The 18,711-nt window shown below is 39.5% G+C and overlaps 5 protein-coding genes across 5 annotated transcripts; 1 reads left to right on the top strand and 4 right to left on the bottom strand.

Annotated features, from left to right (window-relative positions):
- Positions 1–464: 464 nt before the first annotated feature.
- On the bottom strand, positions 465–2,071 carry LOC144201144 (uncharacterized). Its single transcript, XM_077723553.1, has 3 exons — positions 1,956–2,071; positions 1,051–1,840; positions 465–978 (listed from the first exon to the last, which is right to left on the bottom strand). The coding sequence occupies exons 2-3, from the start codon at positions 1,826–1,828 to the stop codon at positions 557–559; spliced, it is 1,200 nt and encodes a 399-aa protein (XP_077579679.1). The 5' UTR covers positions 1,829–1,840; positions 1,956–2,071; the 3' UTR covers positions 465–556.
- A 1,848-nt stretch (positions 2,072–3,919) lies between these two features.
- Positions 3,920–5,658, bottom strand: LOC144201145 (uncharacterized). Its single transcript, XM_077723554.1, has 4 exons — positions 5,322–5,658; positions 5,095–5,241; positions 4,881–5,002; positions 3,920–4,725 (listed from the first exon to the last, which is right to left on the bottom strand). Exons 1-4 carry the CDS (start codon positions 5,578–5,580, stop codon positions 3,946–3,948), a joined length of 1,308 nt encoding a protein of 435 aa, XP_077579680.1. The 5' UTR covers positions 5,581–5,658; the 3' UTR covers positions 3,920–3,945.
- Positions 5,659–6,454: 796 nt separating this feature from the next.
- LOC144201731 (glutamate-rich protein 6) lies at positions 6,455–9,969 on the top strand. Its single transcript, XM_077724493.1, has 11 exons — positions 6,455–6,486; positions 6,944–7,005; positions 7,091–7,192; positions 7,356–7,442; positions 7,575–7,756; positions 7,820–7,872; positions 7,938–8,107; positions 8,183–8,259; positions 8,335–8,499; positions 8,586–8,805; positions 9,248–9,969. Exons 1-11 carry the CDS (start codon positions 6,483–6,485, stop codon positions 9,491–9,493), a joined length of 1,368 nt encoding a protein of 455 aa, XP_077580619.1. The 5' UTR covers positions 6,455–6,482; the 3' UTR covers positions 9,494–9,969.
- Positions 9,507–12,662, bottom strand: selenot1a (selenoprotein T, 1a). Its single transcript, XM_077724727.1, has 6 exons — positions 12,456–12,662; positions 11,711–11,821; positions 11,081–11,207; positions 10,751–10,838; positions 10,347–10,514; positions 9,507–10,265 (listed from the first exon to the last, which is right to left on the bottom strand). The coding sequence occupies exons 1-5, from the start codon at positions 12,593–12,595 to the stop codon at positions 10,390–10,392; spliced, it is 591 nt and encodes a 196-aa protein (XP_077580853.1). The 5' UTR covers positions 12,596–12,662; the 3' UTR covers positions 9,507–10,265; positions 10,347–10,389.
- A 283-nt stretch (positions 12,663–12,945) lies between these two features.
- On the bottom strand, positions 12,946–18,347 carry kif2c (kinesin family member 2C). The gene is made up of 23 exons (XM_077724486.1): positions 18,225–18,347; positions 18,060–18,130; positions 17,882–17,976; positions 17,270–17,371; positions 17,117–17,168; positions 16,984–17,028; positions 16,207–16,308; positions 16,014–16,124; positions 15,805–15,899; positions 15,625–15,720; positions 15,487–15,541; positions 15,241–15,403; positions 15,064–15,154; positions 14,928–14,991; positions 14,766–14,857; positions 14,482–14,624; positions 14,137–14,350; positions 13,945–14,055; positions 13,687–13,754; positions 13,540–13,618; positions 13,365–13,445; positions 13,178–13,298; positions 12,946–13,087 (listed from the first exon to the last, which is right to left on the bottom strand). Exons 2-23 carry the CDS (start codon positions 18,118–18,120, stop codon positions 13,026–13,028), a joined length of 2,103 nt encoding a protein of 700 aa, XP_077580612.1. The 5' UTR covers positions 18,121–18,130; positions 18,225–18,347; the 3' UTR covers positions 12,946–13,025.
- Positions 18,348–18,711: the final 364 nt, after the last annotated feature.

Genomic DNA, 18,711 nt, shown 5'->3' with positions numbered 1-18,711 from the left:
GGGGAAAATAAATAAGATTATTTCATTTTCACCTCAGTTAAAACTTGACATTTCTTGAAATTTTGAAATAGTGGCATTGAATTACATGTTCAAAAACAAGCTTACAAGATACTTGCTGGGACTAACTTTATAATACATATTTTTTAATCCCTCAGGTGAAATAAACCACCATATATACATATCTACACATACATTTAATATTTTACTTGATTGATGACACTATGCAGTACAACTACATGTGCACTGACAATTCATATAAATTGCACACTTTCAGTTTTTTAGTGGCGAGATAAAAGAATTAGGAGTACAGAACAAAAACTGTAGTTTTTTTTTTTTTTAAATACTTCCAAAATCAAAACTAGTTCTTCCATTAGCATACAATAAAAGTTCCTGATTCAATTAAGAATTTCCTTTTGAACACCAAACTTTAGTTACTCCTACAGCATTTGACACATTACACAGAGTTATTCAGATTTATTTTTTTATTTACTGCTGGCACACAATGACCACACCCAAGAAAAAAAAGCACAAAAACTCAAGCAATGCTTACAACTTTCTACAGTTCATCATTATCATTATCATCATCATCATCCCACTCATCCCAGTCCAAGTCTTCATCCTCTTCTTGGGCAAACCAGGGATGGTTTTGCCAGTACTGGTAACTTAAAAGTGGCTTGGAATTGTAAGTAGTACGAGGTACACTTTCAGGTTTGACAACATTTGGCTCACTGTCATACAAAATCTCTTGGGCAAAAGGACTACTGGCATAAGGTGTAAAGGTCTTGTCCTGTGTTGGGGTTTTGTGTCTACACCGTCGTTTAGCTGCAGTCGTAGGTGGTTTTGAAGGCATAGTTTGAGGTGCAACATTAACCCTGGGTGGTACTTTTTTCGCAGAGATGTAGGGCCAAGTGTCTGGAGAAGGCCTAGTTTGAGAAGCAATATTTCCAATGGGTGGAACTTTTTTAGCAGGGATGTAGGGCCAAGTGTCTGGAGAAGGCCTAGTTTGAGAAGCAATATTTACGCTCGGAACTTTTTTAGCAGGAATATAAGGCCAAGTGGCTGGAGAAGGCCTAGTTTGAGAAGCAATATTTCCAATGGGTGGAACTTTTTTAGCAGGGATATAAGGCCAACTGGCTGGAGAAGGCCTAGTTTGAGAAGCAATATTTCCAATGGGTGGAACTTTTTTAGCAGGGATGTAAGGCCAAGTGGCTGGAGAAGGCCTAGTTTGAGAAGCAATATTTCCAATGGGTGGAACTTTTTTAGCAGGGATATAAGGCCAAGTGGCTGGAGAAGGCCTAGTTTGAGAAGCAATATTTCCAATGGGTGGAACTTTTTTAGCAGGAATATAAGGCCAAGTGTCTGGAGAAGGCGTTGTTGTAGATGGAGGCAGTCTTTTGTTAGGGGACATTGTTGATTTTGGCCATGAGGAAGATTCATGGGGGTGCTGATTGAAATAATGAGGTAAAGGACAGGGTACTCCAGGTGGGTGACAATAGGGAGCGGCAGGGTTCTGTTGGTAGTGCCTATACAATGGATGATGCATTTGGTAAGGATAGGATTTAGGGTCAGAGTTTTGTTGGTGGAGGGGATTGTAAAGATATTGTACGGGTGGATACATGTGAGGATTGTTCAGGATATGCAAGTAGTAGAGGTATTTTAAGTAGTTATGATAGTGGAGGTAGGAATCAGAGATGGGGAGCTTTTCCAGTTCACGCTTAGATCGGTCCATATTTGGGGGAAGTTCAGGTATTTGTTGTTTGGGGGGCATTGTGGGAGAAATAGCACAGACGAGTGTAATGGAGGAGTCCAGGAAGATCATTGGCACCATGTAATAGCCATTCTGAAACAAGTGGGAATGAAAGGTTGGAGAATGGAGAGATTATATATGAATTTGAGGAGGAATATGATAGAGAAAGGTTAGAGTGGAAGAAAAGTGGCATTAATTGTACACATACTTCTGTTATCACATTGCAGCCGCGGTAGGGGACAACCAAAACGAGACCCCGTGCATTTTGGTGGAGGGTATAGCCGCAAGATTCTGGAAGCTCACTCAATTGTAGTTTACGGCCAGAACCTGAACAGAAAACCAGAAATTAAGCCACTCAGAATTGGAGTTTTTTCTGTAAATTGAAGAAAAAAATATGTGCATGTTCAAAAAGAGGCAGTGACCATACCTAAGTCAAGCTCCAAGTTTGAAGCTCCAAGTCCTGTGACTTTTAATATCATCTTTACCGGGCCACACTGCAAAAAGGGCCTTGTATGGCGCCATTGTGCTTCAACTTCTTTGAGCTCAGAGGAACCCTGCTCCTTTATTCCTTAAAAAGGAGAGAAATCAAACAAAATAATTTATAACAAGAACACAGGAAGATCAAATAGTACATTATATATTTCTCTTGAAAATGTTTGTGATTAACTTGTTCATTTATTGCATTCCTTGTGTCAAATCTGCCTCCTTACAATGGACATATACCAATTAAATTATAAAACCAATAATTTTGCAATGGGATTTTCCATTCATCAACCAATTGGAGAAAATAGTTAAGAAAAGTTACACAAGAACAAAAAAAAGACAAAAAAAATCTGCATTTCTGCAAAAATGCACTTTAAATTAGTTTGCCTGGCACATTTGGACTAAATTTCATCTACAAAATGTCTTTTTCCTCCGAGCTAAGACATTAGGTTGAAAATGAGAAGGGTCTTACCAGACACATCAGATTCCGAGAAGGACGAGCTTTGGAGTTCTTTCCCATTGAAGAGAATCTTACCCGGCCTCATTCTGAGCTCATCGAGGGCCAAATCCCATGATGGGATTTTACCAATTGTCTTCTGTGGAAAAGAGCTGACACCCAGAACGAGGGAGCACAGAAGCCAGACAACTACAACTGCACGACATGAGGCATGTGGTCGTAAAGCTTCCGCCATCATCCTTGGTGACACTCACTCACTCACCAATAGCAAGTGGTGGAAATGCCCAACTATAAAACAACCTAACTGACAGTCATCTCTTAAGAGAAATATTTGTCAAGTTTTAGCTCACACCTGTGCTCCTTACGAGCAGAACAGGTGAGCTCATTAAGGACTACAATCTCATTGGTCATCTTTCTTGGCCAATAAGAGTCCATTTTGTACATTCAATTGAGAAAGTGGAACTACTCATAATGAATTGTGACTCATCTACATTGGAAGAAAAACAGTTTTTAGCAACTTGCTATTATTAATTAGTTTTTATGCTATAAAAACATATCTCTATAGTTTCAGATCCGACAAGAAAAATGCTGAATTAGGTAGATATTACCATAATCTTATTTTTGTTCACACCAGATCGTGATTTTCAGACAATTCACTGTAAAAATTAAGCTGGTTTATTTTTGAATAATATTTAAACAAATATTTATAAACTCAGTACAAATACACCATTTGCATTCATTTTCTGTATTGCTCATCCTGAAGGGTCACAGGTCAAATGAATGGGAATTTGAGTGATTTTGGGATGAGGGAGAAAACTGGAGTAGCCAGAGAAAACCCACACAAGAACATATAAACTCCCTACATGAAAGTCCTAACCTGGGATTGAATCCTCAATCTCAGATCAGCAAGGCCAACACACTAATCACTTTTCTACAAGAGTACCTTCCAATGTTTTTAACTATTAATAGGTACCATTAAAATGTGACATTCACTAAACAGTATTTGCAGAACAATGGGTTTATTGGGTGAATAAAGAGTCAAAACACCTTTTACCCCTTGGTTTTGATTTTTTTTACCTATTGCTGATGTGGGCTAATCCAGCCATGAAAAAAGTATACCTAAAATTATTCCAGACTTAAAATACCAAGGTGACTTTGACCAAATGATTCCCTTTTCAGAAATCATTCAAATATCTACAAAGTTGACAGTAAAGAAAATACAAGAATAGACAGAATATTCTGTGAAAATTTATTTGAGCTATTTTTGCTGATTGGCATACATTGCAGCAAGCAAGTCTTCATAAGAGATATAGTGCATAAGTTCAGGCGGATACGGGAGCAATGGATTGTATGGCAACATAGTAGTAGTGTCCGTCACTGGCACTGGCGCTGCTGTGGTAGTTTGTGCAGGTACAGTCGTCACCACTGGGGGCATAGTAGTTTGAGGTACTTGGGGAAGTTTTAAGAGAGTAGCTAGTTTAGAATTGCTTGGCTTGGAATTCACAGATCGTGGTTTAAATTCTGGGTATTGCCAGAGGTTTGGGTTGTAGAAGGGATAATGGGACATTCCATTGGAAGCCGGATATGGCCTAGGCATATTATGCACATAGGGCATGTGAGGCATGTGTGGCATGACAGGGTAACTGGGCAAATACGGGTTCTGAGGTGAAGGCATGTTGTAAGGGTACATGGGGTCCCTGGGCAATGGTGGCTTCTGAAGACCAGGGTGGGCGACATGGGGCCAATTGGGGACCAAAGGCCACTTGGGGACATGAGGCAGAGGGTGAGGAAAGTGGGATCTGGGCCTGGAGGGGGGTTGGGACTGGCCATGAGGGGCATTTGGAGACCAGATGCTCATAGGGGAAGCTGGACCTCTGGGTACAAGTGGCACCTTGGGGACTTGGCCCATATCTGGGCCCTTGGTTACACCTGGATTTGCTGGGGGTCCATTCTTCAGGGGGTCAGTTGGAGAATGTTTGTTGCACATGAGCAAGATGGGCATTCCTTGCCAATGCATTGGAAGGACGTAGCTTCCAGCCTGGAATGAAATAAATGGAAGGCAGGATTAAGTATTAAGACTGATGAGCGAAGACAGAGGAAATAATTGCAGAAGTGGTGGTAAAATGTCCATGCAGGTTTCAAGCTAATATGAGAATAAATTTCAATTAATATTTCTTTTTTTGCAACCAGTACCTGTTGATGCATGTAACAGCCACCATAAGGAACATAGATGAGGAATCCGAAGGAATTTCGATGCACCATGTAACCACAATTTAAAGGCACATGGGGTAGCGGCAATTGAGGCCCATTTGGAGCTGTGTGTAAAAAAAGGGGACCAGAAATGCAATTTAATTTTTACTACTAAACACCATGTAATGCAACTCAATAAAATAAATAAATAAATTACCTTGTTGTACGGTCATTTGGGACAACCATGGCGACTTCACACTGAGCTTCATGTGGTGATCTCCACAGTGGAGGGATGTCAAACGTCTCCATGCTGCCTCCTGAGATGTGGGTGGTAGCACTGGCATTGGGTTTGCACCCCATTCACCTAAAAAAAACAATTTAAATGACAAAAACAACTTAGTTCAGTTTGACAAAAAGTGCAATTTGAAATAGTGGCTTTCCTACCAGCAGAATCTGCTTGATAAGCAGCCTCATCCTGGACAGAAACATTGGCCTTCTTTGGGTTGTCTTCTACCAATGGAGGATCCCCATGAAGAACCTCCCCAAAAACAATCTTACCACGCCGAAATCCCTCAGGTGTATATTTTCTTCTGTCTGATTTCTTTAAGCGATAACTGTCAGCTTTTTGTGCCAAAAGACAGGCTAAAATCAGCGCTAAGGTGAGCTGGAAAAATATAACCCTCATGCTCTTGTTCTGATGCATCTCGTAGCTTTACGTGAGACACCTGTGCTGTGAGACTACACTTGTGTTTGAGTGGCACTTTTGAGGGGAGCGCTACTTCCTGGTTGTCAGATGAGAACGGCCTGGAGCAACCAATCAGAAGCCAAAATGGATGGTGGTAATTGAATATAGGAAGATTGAATACACCTGGATGGAGTACTCAAGAGGAGTAATGTTAAAAAAGTGTATATTTATAATATTTTTATTCACATAAATTAAATGAATACTAAAACATTAAATAGATAAATATTGAATTTTTTTTAAAGAGTGATGAAGAATTTCAGGATTTTAAGTGCATTTAAGATTCAATTAAATATAAATATAAGTATAAAAATAAATCCAAATCACAAAGTTTGTTAGACTAAATGTGTTATTATAGAACAATTTTTCATCGCATACACATTTGAATTATTTTATCTAAAATAGAGTCCCTACACTCTTAATGTTAGACTTCATCAAATTATTGCAGTTATGATCCTTTCCAACCTGCCAAAAAAATAAAGTTTGTCTGAACTTGCATGACTAAGATGGTAATATTTATATATAGTAAGAAATATTTAATCAAATTTCTAGTATGCACATTGCCACCATCTACTGGGTGACGTTGTATAACACAACAAGATGAACTGACAGGTGTGTGTAAGCATTAATCTAAATTAGGGATGCCCAATCCGGTCCTTGGGAGCCCCTAACCATACTGATCCCAATTATTTGATTCAGGTGTGTTGCTAGAAGGGATACATGGACAACAGGTCTATTTGACCAAATCGTATCATAACACAATATGGTTGTTATGGTTACACATAACAACCACTTGTAGTTCATCTCCACGGTTACCCATAACAATAGTGAGAATGAAGCATTTTTGCATGCATGCCTAGAACATGGGTGAGTTAACACTTGCACATTGTATATGCACTCATTTTTCAATATTTTTTTGTCTTTTGCATGTTTCACATTGTTCCCAAAAGGGTCTAAGACTGACCATGACTGTTGAATTGCTATTTTATTGAAGATTCTTGCAGGACACATGAATTACAAGTAACCAGGAATACATGCCTATTTGAATGCCAGTTCTCATAATGCAAAAAAAGTATCATCTATGCATCTGAGATCTGAAATTATGATTGCAAAAGTGTGCAAACCCTCTCAAAACTAGGAATGTGGCTGTATGCACAACCATATATATATTTTTTTTAATATGCATGTTTAAAAAGAAAATCTGAATGGTCTTTTTGCATAGTACTTGCCCAGTATAGTTAAAATGAACATGATTGGACAGATGTGTCCAAATTCCACATTATATATCTCATTTCATACTAAAAATGAATCTGTTTGCTCATAGAAAATTGTGTTGCCCAGTTAGAACATGACATCCAAGCACTCCTCATTGACCTGAACAACTATGTAAGTAAAAATCTACCACCACCCACCAGCATATTGAATTATATTATTACTTTCTGGCCTTAATCAGAGGAAATGTACTCATTAGGGTTTCTGTGACCCTCCCACCAACTGCATCAGAGCAGGAGTCCTGAGCTACCACCGCGAATCCGACAACCCCCGACTGGACATCACATCAGTGGATTCAGAGGTAGGAAATATAGTGAAAACTATGGCCCAACTTCCTTACATAATAAAGGAAATGTCATCAAAATGATACATTTCTACATTCTCAGTCAAGGAAGACAAACGTCTATGGTCACATGACGTCGATTTGGGACAAATGTAGATATTTTTTCTACTTTTTCTCCTAGCCTTCATTTGAATGCCCATCAATATGCGAATACTGCCACCGGAAAGCAATGCCAGTGCTGGATTGGAGATGGGAAGACGAACTAGAGGTGAAACACAGCCAGGGCTGGACTTTAGACTCTAAGGAAGGGCCTGTTCACATTTGTTTTGCCAATGAACAAAGCAGAATGGTACTATTATCGACTGCTCTGTTAGGGGGAAATCCTTTGTTTCGCCCTCAGGCAGTGCCAGAGTTCTGTTGTGCCCGGCATAAGATGTTATGCCTAGCCTTACTGAGGAAAAGGCCTTCTATGGATGAAGAAGAGGAAGGACATGGCAAATCCACTGATCTGACAGCCGCGTTGCTCAACGATAGGGAGAAGAAGAATGCCAAAAATATTACGGACCTCTCACGGGGATTGATGTAAGTGTTAAAAATTGGGGGGAAAAAACTATTAAGAGTCTCATATGAGGAATATTATGACAGGGAATTGGCAGGTTTAAAGAGAGATGATGATGCCTCGCAAAAGGCAGAGGCCGGTGAGTAATGAAGTAATAATTCCATTCGTTGATGGAATTATTGATGATTGTGTATCGGTCCACAGCCCCGGAAGCTAAAATCCTCAGTTTCCGGCTCGGTGGTTGTGCAGAAGAGGGAGGCTGGATGCTTATGAATATTGCTGAGAATGTTGTGCAAATCACAAATGAGGAAGATTTTCCACCAATCATTTGCGACCATAAACCACCTCTGTTTGGAATTTGTCATCATAAGGAAAGACTCACTCTAATTCCTACTCATATTACTCAACATCCCACTTACTCTAATCATTTTTTTTGTATTTGACAGGAAGGGGAATTTCAACAAAAGTTTTATACGGACGGCAAGCACTTTCTTAACATGTTCCCGGATGGCTCTGCTCAGCTCTTGTAGGCACTCTATACTACAAAATAATATATCTTGAATTTATGATTTTTATACATCGTTCTTGTCATTTCCAACAGTTACCCTGGAGACCGCTTAGCTCTACACTTTATCGTCACTAAAGACAAAGAAAGGATTTGCCTTGTGTATGACAACAACCAGAATAAACCGCCCCACAGAGCCATTCGTGGTATCTTCCAGTCCAATGGCATGGTTACATGTTATCACACCAATGGAAACATATGGTAAACAGACACTAAAAGGAAATATTGTCATAATTTTGCTCTGAACCTGGAATCAATCTGCGGTATTGCTTATCCACTTGGTTTAGGTTGAATCTAAACAGTGTTGGTGGTCAATGTTTGGATGAGACGGGTGCCAGGGTCCGAAGGTGGAGTTGGAAAGCACTACCTCCGCCTCATCTGCCTCCTCTCTTTCTGTCACTGAATAAAAACATTGGGGTCCGCGTCCTGGGGAAGGATCAGATTTTTATCTCCTTCCTGGCTAATGGTCAACAAGCACGGTGCAGTGTAGGGAGTTGCAGTGCTCAGGTAATACTTTGTTTTCAACTAAATTGCATCCTTGCATTTCAGAAACAACAATTTTCCATAGCTTTTAATATCTCGGACAGTGGTAGATTACATTGGGAATTTTATTATACCTAAGCAGCCAAATTCAAAGCATCGAACTCCCTAATTGCCTTTATATTGCAAAATGTCATCTTTTTCTTGCAAGCATATCTGCAACCCTGCACATTATCAAGTAATCCTTCATTTTTTTTCCTCACCATTATGAACTTTGACCTCTTGACCCTAAAATTCAAGGCGCTTTTCAGTTTTCTATTCCAAACTAGCAAATTTGCCAATCTTTTACTTTTTTTTAATTATGTTGGTCCCATGCAGCATAATTACTATGGAAAATTGCTAGATATGGTTATTTAAAAAAACAACATTATGTAAACATGAATTGAAAAGTAATGCACTTTACTTGCAGTGTAAATGCACAAAAGAAATGCCTACCGGTGGAGTATCGCTACTGAAGGACGAGCTTTTTGTGCTGGCCGCCCGGGTGAAGATCCACTTGTCCATCCAACATCTGAACTGGTCGCATCTGACACCGCTACACCAGAGAAGTATCCGCGTTTTTGGCAAAAAACTCTTGGAGGTCAGCAACAACGTCTTGATGAGCCAACATGAACGTGCATTCATCAGGGGTTGCCTGCAGGAATGTCTCGAATAAGAAAGATACTCGCTTCTCTATAGTTACAATAGGTTTTTATTCATCATATCAATTCATTCTAAGTTAAGCAAATATAAAAAATTACTCAAATTATAGCAAAAAACAATCTGTCAATATTAGTTTGACAACAGCATGACAAGAGTTGCTTTTACGACAGGATTTAGCTACTTGGACAAGAATAATCTTTTAGTAATCCTCACAAGGTTTAGAAAATCACCGTGTACATAGAATTATTATTATTTATTTTTTTGACAGCGTACATGTGGCCATGAAACATTGACATAGAATTCAAGATATTGAAAGAAAAGTCCAAGATTTGTGCACAATGCACATGAAATACAAAGACAAGACGGCCATTTTTTTCCTCCACTTATTCAATTTTGGGAAAATGTGGAATTATCACTAATTTTTGATGTTTTTAACATATGTATTCTATATGAAAACATGTCCGCTAATAAACAGAATTATGAATTTTCCTTTTTTTTGGCTCATTGGTACAAATGACTTTTTTTCCCGATTCAAGACCACATAAATCTTTTCATTTAATATCTGCTTTCATGAAACCGGAGTGATAGTACAAGAAAATGATTTTGATTGGCTGGCAGTGTAGCCATCAAGCCCACTCTCACGTTAAAAGGGGCGGGTCATACCCGAGGGGCTTGGTGACGAAAGATGTGGGAAGCATCAAGTCTGCGCTAGCAGTTGTCCTGCTTTCGGCGCAGACCTTCATAAACATCACGTCACCGCCCCCCGCGAGTGGACCCCCTCGAACCTGGGCGGGAGAACAGCGGGTGAGGCGGAAGATGTAATAAAAGGGTAAAAAAAAAAAAAAAAAAACTGCTAGTGACCTTACACGATGGGTCTTTTCGGCTGTGGCCGCACAGTGAGAAAGGCTGTTAGGGGTGGTGGAGCTGCCTTGTGTTCATATGAACGTGCATCTTCATTTCATTGTCCAGGATCTGCACCAGTTGTTGCATGGAAGGCAGATGACCCGACTCCAGTTTGGACCATACTGGTACATCTACACACAGGGAAATGGGGGTATCAAATATTATACAAGCATATGAACTATATTTTACAAATTTTCCCATTGTTAATGATCAAATAATGTGATCAAAATAGATTTTTTTCATTCATAATCCACTCAGGCACTGTCCTAACATATCAGCGATTTGCCTAAGAGTTTTCCCTGTAATATATTCAACTAAAAACTGTTGTTTTTGATGTTAAATAAAAAATAAGCCCAAATAAACTCACCATTTAATGTGATTTCAAACGCTCCCGTGGACATCAACTGGTTCTCAATCATGTTGCTGAGAAAGAACACCATCATGCACGCATATATCTGAAAGCCATTTAAGGAAAAAAACAATCATTTTAGCAGAAGGCTCCTTTAACACAACACCGATCTTTCACACAAATATGAGCCATGACAACAAATCAGCTCTTGGAAGACAGGCTAATTATATCCCAAGGGGATTGACACCTACATTGCAACATGTTCTTGAGTTAACACTCTAGAGGATCTATATAGCACCTGAATAAAGTCTCCCCACCCACAACAACATTACATTCAAGTGTAAGTACCTTATTTCCCTGACCCCACTCCCAGACCCCTGGTGCTTGTACGCCAAAGAAAGCAAAGGGATCCTTGCCAATGATGATCATCCCGATCACTAGCAGTTTGAAGACAGACAGGAAGGAAGCAAAGAGCCTGTGGGGAAGACAAAAATCATAATGCCAGCTTTTAAAAGCAACCATGTGTGTCTGGATTGTATCTGGTTTAGATCCTTTAGATAACTAAACACACAATGGTCTGTTACCATGAAAGCGAGATAACCGACATGATTAAATTTTTGGCCTTTATTACAGTTAGCAAACACTATGCAAGCCCAACGGATATTGTTTGTTTTTTTTACTCGTTATAGCTCTAAACAAGTATCTCTTGGGAGGTTTGCAGACAATTACAAAGCAAATATTTAAGAGGAATACATTTTAAATCAGATTTGTATGAAGAAAAAGTTACATGAATGGTCGATTTTGATATATTTTTTCGAGATGGACATAAGCAATGAATAGGCACTTGTTGATGTAACTCAACATGTCTTCACACTTTGAGATTTTCCTCAATAGACAATACTGGTTGTCCTTACAGACTGCTTTAACAAATCAGCTTACACATGGCTCGTGACCTGACGGTAGCGAATAATCCCTTACCGATAGGCAGGAATGGGAAGGTAGTTCTCCCCCTCGATGCGGATGTCCGGGTACCGCTGGTATAAAGCCTGCGTGTACTCCTCAAACACCCGCTTGTACCCTCAGGAGATGCTGCAAGAACACAAAAAAGGTGCTTTAACCAACTGTATGTCACTTCAAACAACAAAGCTGCCATTTTCAAGCTACAGTGTAAACTTTACTCTTGAAGTTAACTTCTCATGAGATCATTGGAGACATTCTACTTGGATCTAGTGACAATATAGTGTTTGTTCTTTTGGTAATGAATAATGTCTCAATACAAGTGGACTTGATTGATTTTTTTCTGATCAATATCTATTTGATGTGGTTTTTGGGGGCAGGGTGACATGCAAGAAGTGACCTCTACTATCTGTCCGTTGTTGTGGATCATTGTGATTGATTTACAGTACTCGACCTAATACACTTTTTCCACGAATATTATTATACTAATCCGTTATCTTGGGTTAGTAATGACAGCAAATATCTAACTAACGTAGCCTCTTAGACGTCAACCGAGAAAATACTTCAAATTGGCATTTTAAAAAGCTGACAGGACAACGATCCGAGAGGAAAACGGAGTTAAAAGCTTTAACTACTTGATCAATTATTTACTAGACGATCGATGTTCTACAAAGCCATTGGACACGCAAGTTTACATATGGTTAGCCTTAGCTTCCGTCGTTGGCTTGCTAACTCGCAATGACTCGCCACATTTCGCTTGGTTTACCAAATCTGGAACTTGAGCAAGGGCCCCGCAGCGAAGTGCATTTTCATTTTCTTGACTCCGCTGCTTTCCCCGGACGTGGCGAGGCAAAGCGACAGGATCCCCACGATGAAGACGGAGAAGCGAAACCACTTCATCGCCATTTCTTTTCCGGGGTGGTGCGTTGCTTCCCCCTGGACTAAATCCGAATAAATGACAGCTGAGTCGGTGAATTCGTTGCTTGGATTGGGCTACAAAGTCTTCTTCTCGAACGAAAGACATCATCCAAACTATTGCTATTCAACTTTAGCACCCCCTAGCGTGACTTGTAGGAAGGGAATTTGTCATTCAAATACTAATGCAACTCTATTCACTTAAAATAATATTGCAATTAGAGTTGGATTTAATGTGGAATTTTATCTGCGTATGAAAATGATTATCATAAAAATATATAGATTTCTAATAGATACATTGTATTAATGGAGGAGCTAGAAAGAAAATTATAACAACCACATGAGGAGAGAAAATAACTTTTATTAGTGCTCACATTTCATATAAAACAGTAATTTAAAAACAGCAAGCCTGATTTATGACTCAGATACTCATTCTGTCTCGTTTCTCTTCCAAAATTGCTGACTCCAAAGCCAGCATTAGATCTGTTGATGGAATGAAGTGACAAAGATAAGTTAAAAAATAAAATAAAAACAGTCTAGGGAAGGTGAGAATTTTAATTCATCTGCACTGACCTGGTAACTTTGAAGACTTCAAAAACTGGTAAAAGTCCATGAGATTGGGTAGTCCTGCTTCACTGTCATAAGAAGTTTGCGCCATGGACTGAACAATGTTACCAATCCTCTGAGAATAATCCTTAACAAAACAGAATCAATAAGTCTTGTAAAATGTTGAAACCCTATGCAAACAAGTGGGTACTACCTGAAGCTCTTCATAGACTTTTCCCTCCAGGTCTGTCACATGGCTTAATGCATCATATACACTTGATTCCACAGCAGTGTCCTTGAATACATAACATACACCACAACAATCATTTCAATGGAAAATTTCTTAGTGGATGCATCATCATCATAACACATCAAAACACCAAACTGACCTCCTCTGAAGAGCTGCTTCCCAGCTGCTGCGTTGTTGCCACTCTAGCGGCTTTTGATTTATCTTTCAGTTCTTTAACTCTGTTCAATTATAGCATTTGAGTAACGGAAGCAAATCAAATCTTCGAGACGGCAAACTTGAAACATACCTGTCAGCATAACGTAGTGTGTTCATTGAATATTCACATGACGACATTCCCGGCGACACCATTGCAATCTGATGGAGAAGAAAGCCAAGAAGAAGCAATTCAGCAAAATAAACCCATTTTGCACATTACCCTCACCCTGACTAATACAAGTACTTAAATAACCATCTTTGTAGTCACCGAAGAGGAGTACAATACAACCCTTGTTTGTAATATAGCAATTGCCAAAATCAACACCCATATGATGTCTATTAACCATACCATGCAGGTTTTGGAATTCTCCCTGATGAAGGAATCCCGGAGGACTTTAGTCAAAGTGCTCATCCTGAAAGGAATGTGATCACTGTTCATGCCAAGTGACCGGATGCATTCCTAGAATTGCATTGAACAAAATATTTGAGAACAGCTTTAAAATACCACCACAGGACAAGCTTTCATAAGTTAATGCCTCACCTTGAGGGCCAGTAGGCTGCGGTTGATCTCCGCCGTCTCCACCAAGGTGGCGCGGTCATTGCTGCTGACGTCCGTGCCACGTTCGTTTCCCGCCAGGTCGACCAGGGAAAACTTCCCGTGAAGAGTGTTGGCGCGGTCGTTGCGTCTGAGGATGATCTGGAGGACGGCGTGGGATCGTGAAGAGTTGGCGTTGGCTGAGGTCTGACCAAAAGTTCTGGATAAGGGAGAGGCATTCACAATTTAAAATGATTTGGGAGTATTTGAATGAGAGTGTGTCATAGAGATGATTAAACTGGGATGGCAAAAGATGTCTAATACATCTGTGGAAAATGTTTCAATTGATACCTGCTAGCGGTGCCTTGCTGTATTATCTTGATGACCATGTCTGCTGTTCCTACGAGAACCTCCTGGAGGCCCACCACCTGCACTTCTTGATGTCCGTCCTCCAACACTCGCAGCATGGCCTTTTTATTCAGCAAGTCGTACACCTGCAGACAGCCAAGGAGGAGAAATGTGAAGTTTAGATAAGGGAGAAAAAAAAAGACTTAAGAAAAATCTGGGTGAATACCAATGAACAATCTAGAGAACTGGAGGGCAATTGACAAAGATGTATAAAAATAGAAGCTCACTTTTCCATTGTAGATCTCAAAGAAGCTGACGAATACGGAAAGATCCAGATCGGCGTATCTCCAGTGATTGATGAATGCGAAAACATCTTGTGCTGCAAAAAGCAAGACAGTGAAGCGACGGGCATAAAGCCACCCTCAAATTTGTCATTTTTCCAATCCCACCTGCTAAGGCGTAAATTCCCTTGGCGCAATTTTGCTGCTTGCCTGTGAAATCGCCACCCATCGTCTATAAAATCAGAAAAGACATCAAGTCACGATCGGGGGAGGCAAACCTTAAACTTTACTTGAAGACACTTACATGAGTTTTCCCACTTCCAGTTTGCCCATAGGCAAAACAAGTTGCCATGCCTCCTTCAAAGATGGATTTCACCAAAGGCTTAGCTGTGAATCTGGACAAAAAAAATAAAAACACTAAGATTTAGCCCAACCAAGGCAGTATTATCTTTTGATTTGCTACTAGTAAAGACAACATTACCTGTAGACCAAGTCATTGGTAGATGTTTCATCAAATGAGTAGTCAAACTGAAAGACCTGGTTCTCAAGGTACTTGGTTAAATCCACTTTTTGCTTTGGCTCATGGACTACTAGCGTGCCTCTTCCGGGTATTGAGATGACATCAATCTCCTTTCTAGCCACCTCTTAACAGTTTAACATAAAAAAATAACCATCATAGAGTTGTCCTTCATTACAGTACTTTGATTTGAAGACTACTTGTACATACCCGTCTTGTTTAGGGGTCGTTTACGGACACACACACAAATTTTATGAGACTCAACCTGCAAAATATAAAAGGAATATAAGGTAAAGAAGCATAGTTAAAAAAAAAAAACTTATTTAAGAGTACTGAGGACGGACTCACCCCATTAGTGGCTGATAACGGAATGGTTTCCATGGTTTCTCGGAAGTCTTGAATCATTTCGTAGAATTTCTGATTGGGCCGCGACAACTCTTTGAACTTTGAGAATAAATGCAGAAATGTGAGGTTGACTGAGGTGAGTTTCGATTGAGTAGGAAAAGTAATGGAGAGAATAGCACTAACCTTTCCCTTCTTCTGCATTTCCAGAGGCTTCTCAACAGAAGACAGCCTTTTGTTACCTTTGCCGTAGTCCTGGTGCAGAGTTTTCCTTCTGCCTACTGCATCCAGGAGGGAATAAAATAAAAAGTCATCATTTAATTACTGGCATCGAGGTGACCTATGCAAAATGTTCTTGTTGTAAGAATTACAACATCTTAAGAGTGGTAACTGACCTCTCGTGATGGTTTTGGCTGGTTCTTCATTTTCTTTAACAGTCTGCAGAACATAGGGCACAGAAGAAGTTGCTCTTTCCCCTGTCTTTATTCGCAGCTCTTTGGAAGTTCCTACACAAGTTGAAAAAAAAAACATATTGAGGTTATTAAATGTGCTTGAAGAACATTTTTAGAACAAAGTCTCTTTACCAACCAGGATTTGCGAGGATTGATGAAGTTGGGAGCTCGGAAGGCTCAGGGATAGTAGGTTGGACTTTTAATCGGTTTGTAACTCGGAACTTGGACTGGGCGACAACTAAGGAAGAAAAAAAATAGCATAGGTGACTTATATGCAAAGTCATCTGATAAGAGAATATCGATGCACTGGTGGGCTTGTCATAGAAAATGTCAGAGACACAGAAAACAAAAAAACAAGGTGCCCCTTAAACCTTCAATAGTGGATTAAAATCAGTTGCCAAGTAACCACTGTGATTTGCATCCATTCACTAGTAAACAAGTGACCAATGTTCCCTCTAAGCTGCACACATGCGCACTATTCTCGTCTTCTCTGCGCAGCAGCAATCATATGGGGCGTAGTAAATAAAATCCAAACTTTTTTTTGCACTTTCGCCATGATGGCGCCGTTTATGCGGCAGTAGCTCTGTCCACTCTTATGTTTTTTGTGTTTTACAGGATGTTTTACATGAAAAATTAGAGGGAACATTGACATGCACCTGCTTATGGCAGGTGTGATACTGGTGTGCCCATAGCGACCAATCATGTCACTCATACTGGTACTCAGTGCACTCAGGGAGGTTGTCTTTCTACCAAGACCAATGAAAAATTAGAGGGAACATTGCAAGTGACTACATTTGTGTTAAGTGATGTTTAAGTACCAAGCTCGTTTGCTTTTCACCTTAATCCCAAGTGAAATTAAAAGAATAAGTGATTTGCTAAAAAAAATGGAAGGAAAGTAGAAAGCTTGCAGTGCCTTGTGCATCTGTTTCGTTCAAGCTGTCCACTGATGGCGTCTGGGCTTTCGTAAGGAAGTACAGAATTCATTATCAAAAAGCGGCACATTATAAAGTCAGAAAATTTCAAAAGAATGAATGTTCTTTACGTACTTGAGGGCGGCGGGCAGGGAATCCTGGATGAGCGCAGTCGACCTTGATACGGCTACAAAACAAAAACAGTCGTTATTGTCATGTATTACTGTAATAGTAGAAATGCCAAGAAGTTGGAAAGATTTGGAGGAAGAAAAAGCAAAGAGCAGTCACCTTTTCTGTGGTGTGAGGTCGGATGTGCTGAATAGTTTTGCCAATGTTTTGAAGGTGCTCCAGCTGCTCTGCATTAAGCGTAAATATATCGTCTATATCCACCTGGATAAAAAAGACAAAAACATTTTAAAAAAGGGATATCTTGACAAGAGTATTTTTTACTACATCACAATTTTTAATATAGTCCTTGTGTTGTCAAAAGATGGTTTTTCTTTTCTAGTTTTTGCTCTAAAAAGTGACTTTATGACATTAAATTTGAAGTTGTGCATCATCGACCATAGATGACATCTTTATTTTCAAAAATATACTTTTCATTAGTGTCAAGTTATCAAAACAGTTCTGTACATGTACTTGACAGTGAAATTTCAGTTTTGCTTTTAACCCAAATTTAAAAATTCTAATAAAATTTGAAATAGTACACCGTTTGGATGGTTAATATTTAAAATTATACTCTTTCACTATTTGGGGAGTGCTGATTTTTGGAGTGTGGCAATAACATACTTTGTCAAGTGTGAAACTTTTGTCAACACAATACAAAAATCCCAATAAGTGTACATATAATGTACTTTTGGATTTCAGCAGTTGATGCAAAATCTGAGTATTTTGACTAACCTCCTTCATACGATGGGAGTCCTCCTCGGCCCACTCTACTATCGCCGTAGATTTGGCTGCATCGACCGTTTTCACAGTTGCACCATGGACACGGCCTAGTTAAAAATAATAATAATCATTAAATAAAACAATTTGGTGAAATCCGTGTATGGCAACATGATTGTGACTTAAAGCTCACCATCGCTGCGATTGATTTGCACAGTCAGTCCAACTAAGTGTTTTGTAAGCTCGGAATCCATTTTTGCGACGCTGAAAATTCACAATTCCACGTTATGTATGTCATTATTGTTTGATATTGTGTTCCCTATCTGTTGCCAAGTGATCTCCTATTAGGATTTCTTACCTTGATTTATTTTTCTTTATTTCTCAGGAAGACGTTTTGTTGTACGTCAAGCCTCGAATCCACATAAACACCGCCCAGATTTTAAACTTAATGAATCGCGATCTGATTGGCCTTCTTTCTTCTTCGCCTCCCACTATGCAGAAGAAAACATAATTGTGCTTTAACTGCGCCATGCTGTGGCTTGGTAGAGTATTTTTTAGAACATCATACATTAAAAGAAACTAGTTTTAGCTCCAGTCTCTTTATATTTTGCAATAAAATCAATCATTGGGTCACCCTATTTTCTTTAAAAATAAATGCATAATGAAAAAATATATATAGACGTAAAAAACAGCAAACAGGGTGAAATTATTGGACAAAGGTGATGTGTGGAATGAATATACTTCATTTCCATACACTGGATTTGGTTCTGTTTGCTTTTCCTATTTGGTGGGAATGGCTCCTGCACCCCTGCAAACATTGCGAGAATGACCGGAATGTAAAATGA

This window comes from Stigmatopora nigra, chromosome 9 (genome assembly GCF_051989575.1).
Source record: "Stigmatopora nigra isolate UIUO_SnigA chromosome 9, RoL_Snig_1.1, whole genome shotgun sequence".
NCBI lineage: Eukaryota > Metazoa > Chordata > Actinopteri > Syngnathiformes > Syngnathidae > Stigmatopora > Stigmatopora nigra.
The sequence above is the reverse complement of the archived record's forward strand: the minus strand, read 5'-3'. Positions and strand labels throughout refer to the sequence as shown.

Excerpts from the sequence above, each read along its gene's own strand:
- LOC144201144 (XM_077723553.1), bottom strand. The coding sequence starts at position 1,828 with ATGGTGCCAATGATCTTCCTGGACTCCTCCATTACACTCGTCTGTGCT. Across the intron at positions 979-1,050 it reads GCCTTCTCCAGCCACTTGGC|CCTACATCCCTGCTAAAAAA; the intron begins CTTATATTCCTG and ends CAGACACTTGGC.
- LOC144201731 (XM_077724493.1), top strand. Across the intron at positions 7,873-7,937 it reads CTCGCAAAAGGCAGAGGCCG|CCCCGGAAGCTAAAATCCTC; the intron begins GTGAGTAATGAA and ends ATCGGTCCACAG. Across the intron at positions 8,260-8,334 it reads GATGGCTCTGCTCAGCTCTT|TTACCCTGGAGACCGCTTAG; the intron begins GTAGGCACTCTA and ends CATTTCCAACAG.
- kif2c (XM_077724486.1), bottom strand. The coding sequence starts at position 18,120 with ATGGATTCCGAGCTTACAAAACACTTAGTTGGACTGACTGTGCAAATC. Across the intron at positions 15,155-15,240 it reads ACCAATGACTTGGTCTACAG|ATTCACAGCTAAGCCTTTGG; the intron begins GTAATGTTGTCT and ends TTTTTTGTCCAG. Across the intron at positions 13,619-13,686 it reads ACACTACGTTATGCTGACAG|AGTTAAAGAACTGAAAGATA; the intron begins GTATGTTTCAAG and ends ATAATTGAACAG.
- LOC144201145 (XM_077723554.1), bottom strand. The coding sequence starts at position 5,580 with ATGCATCAGAACAAGAGCATGAGGGTTATATTTTTCCAGCTCACCTTA. Across the intron at positions 5,242-5,321 it reads TTATCAAGCAGATTCTGCTG|GTGAATGGGGTGCAAACCCA; the intron begins GTAGGAAAGCCA and ends TGTTTTTTTTAG. Across the intron at positions 4,726-4,880 it reads GCTGTTACATGCATCAACAG|GCTGGAAGCTACGTCCTTCC; the intron begins GTACTGGTTGCA and ends ATTTCATTCCAG.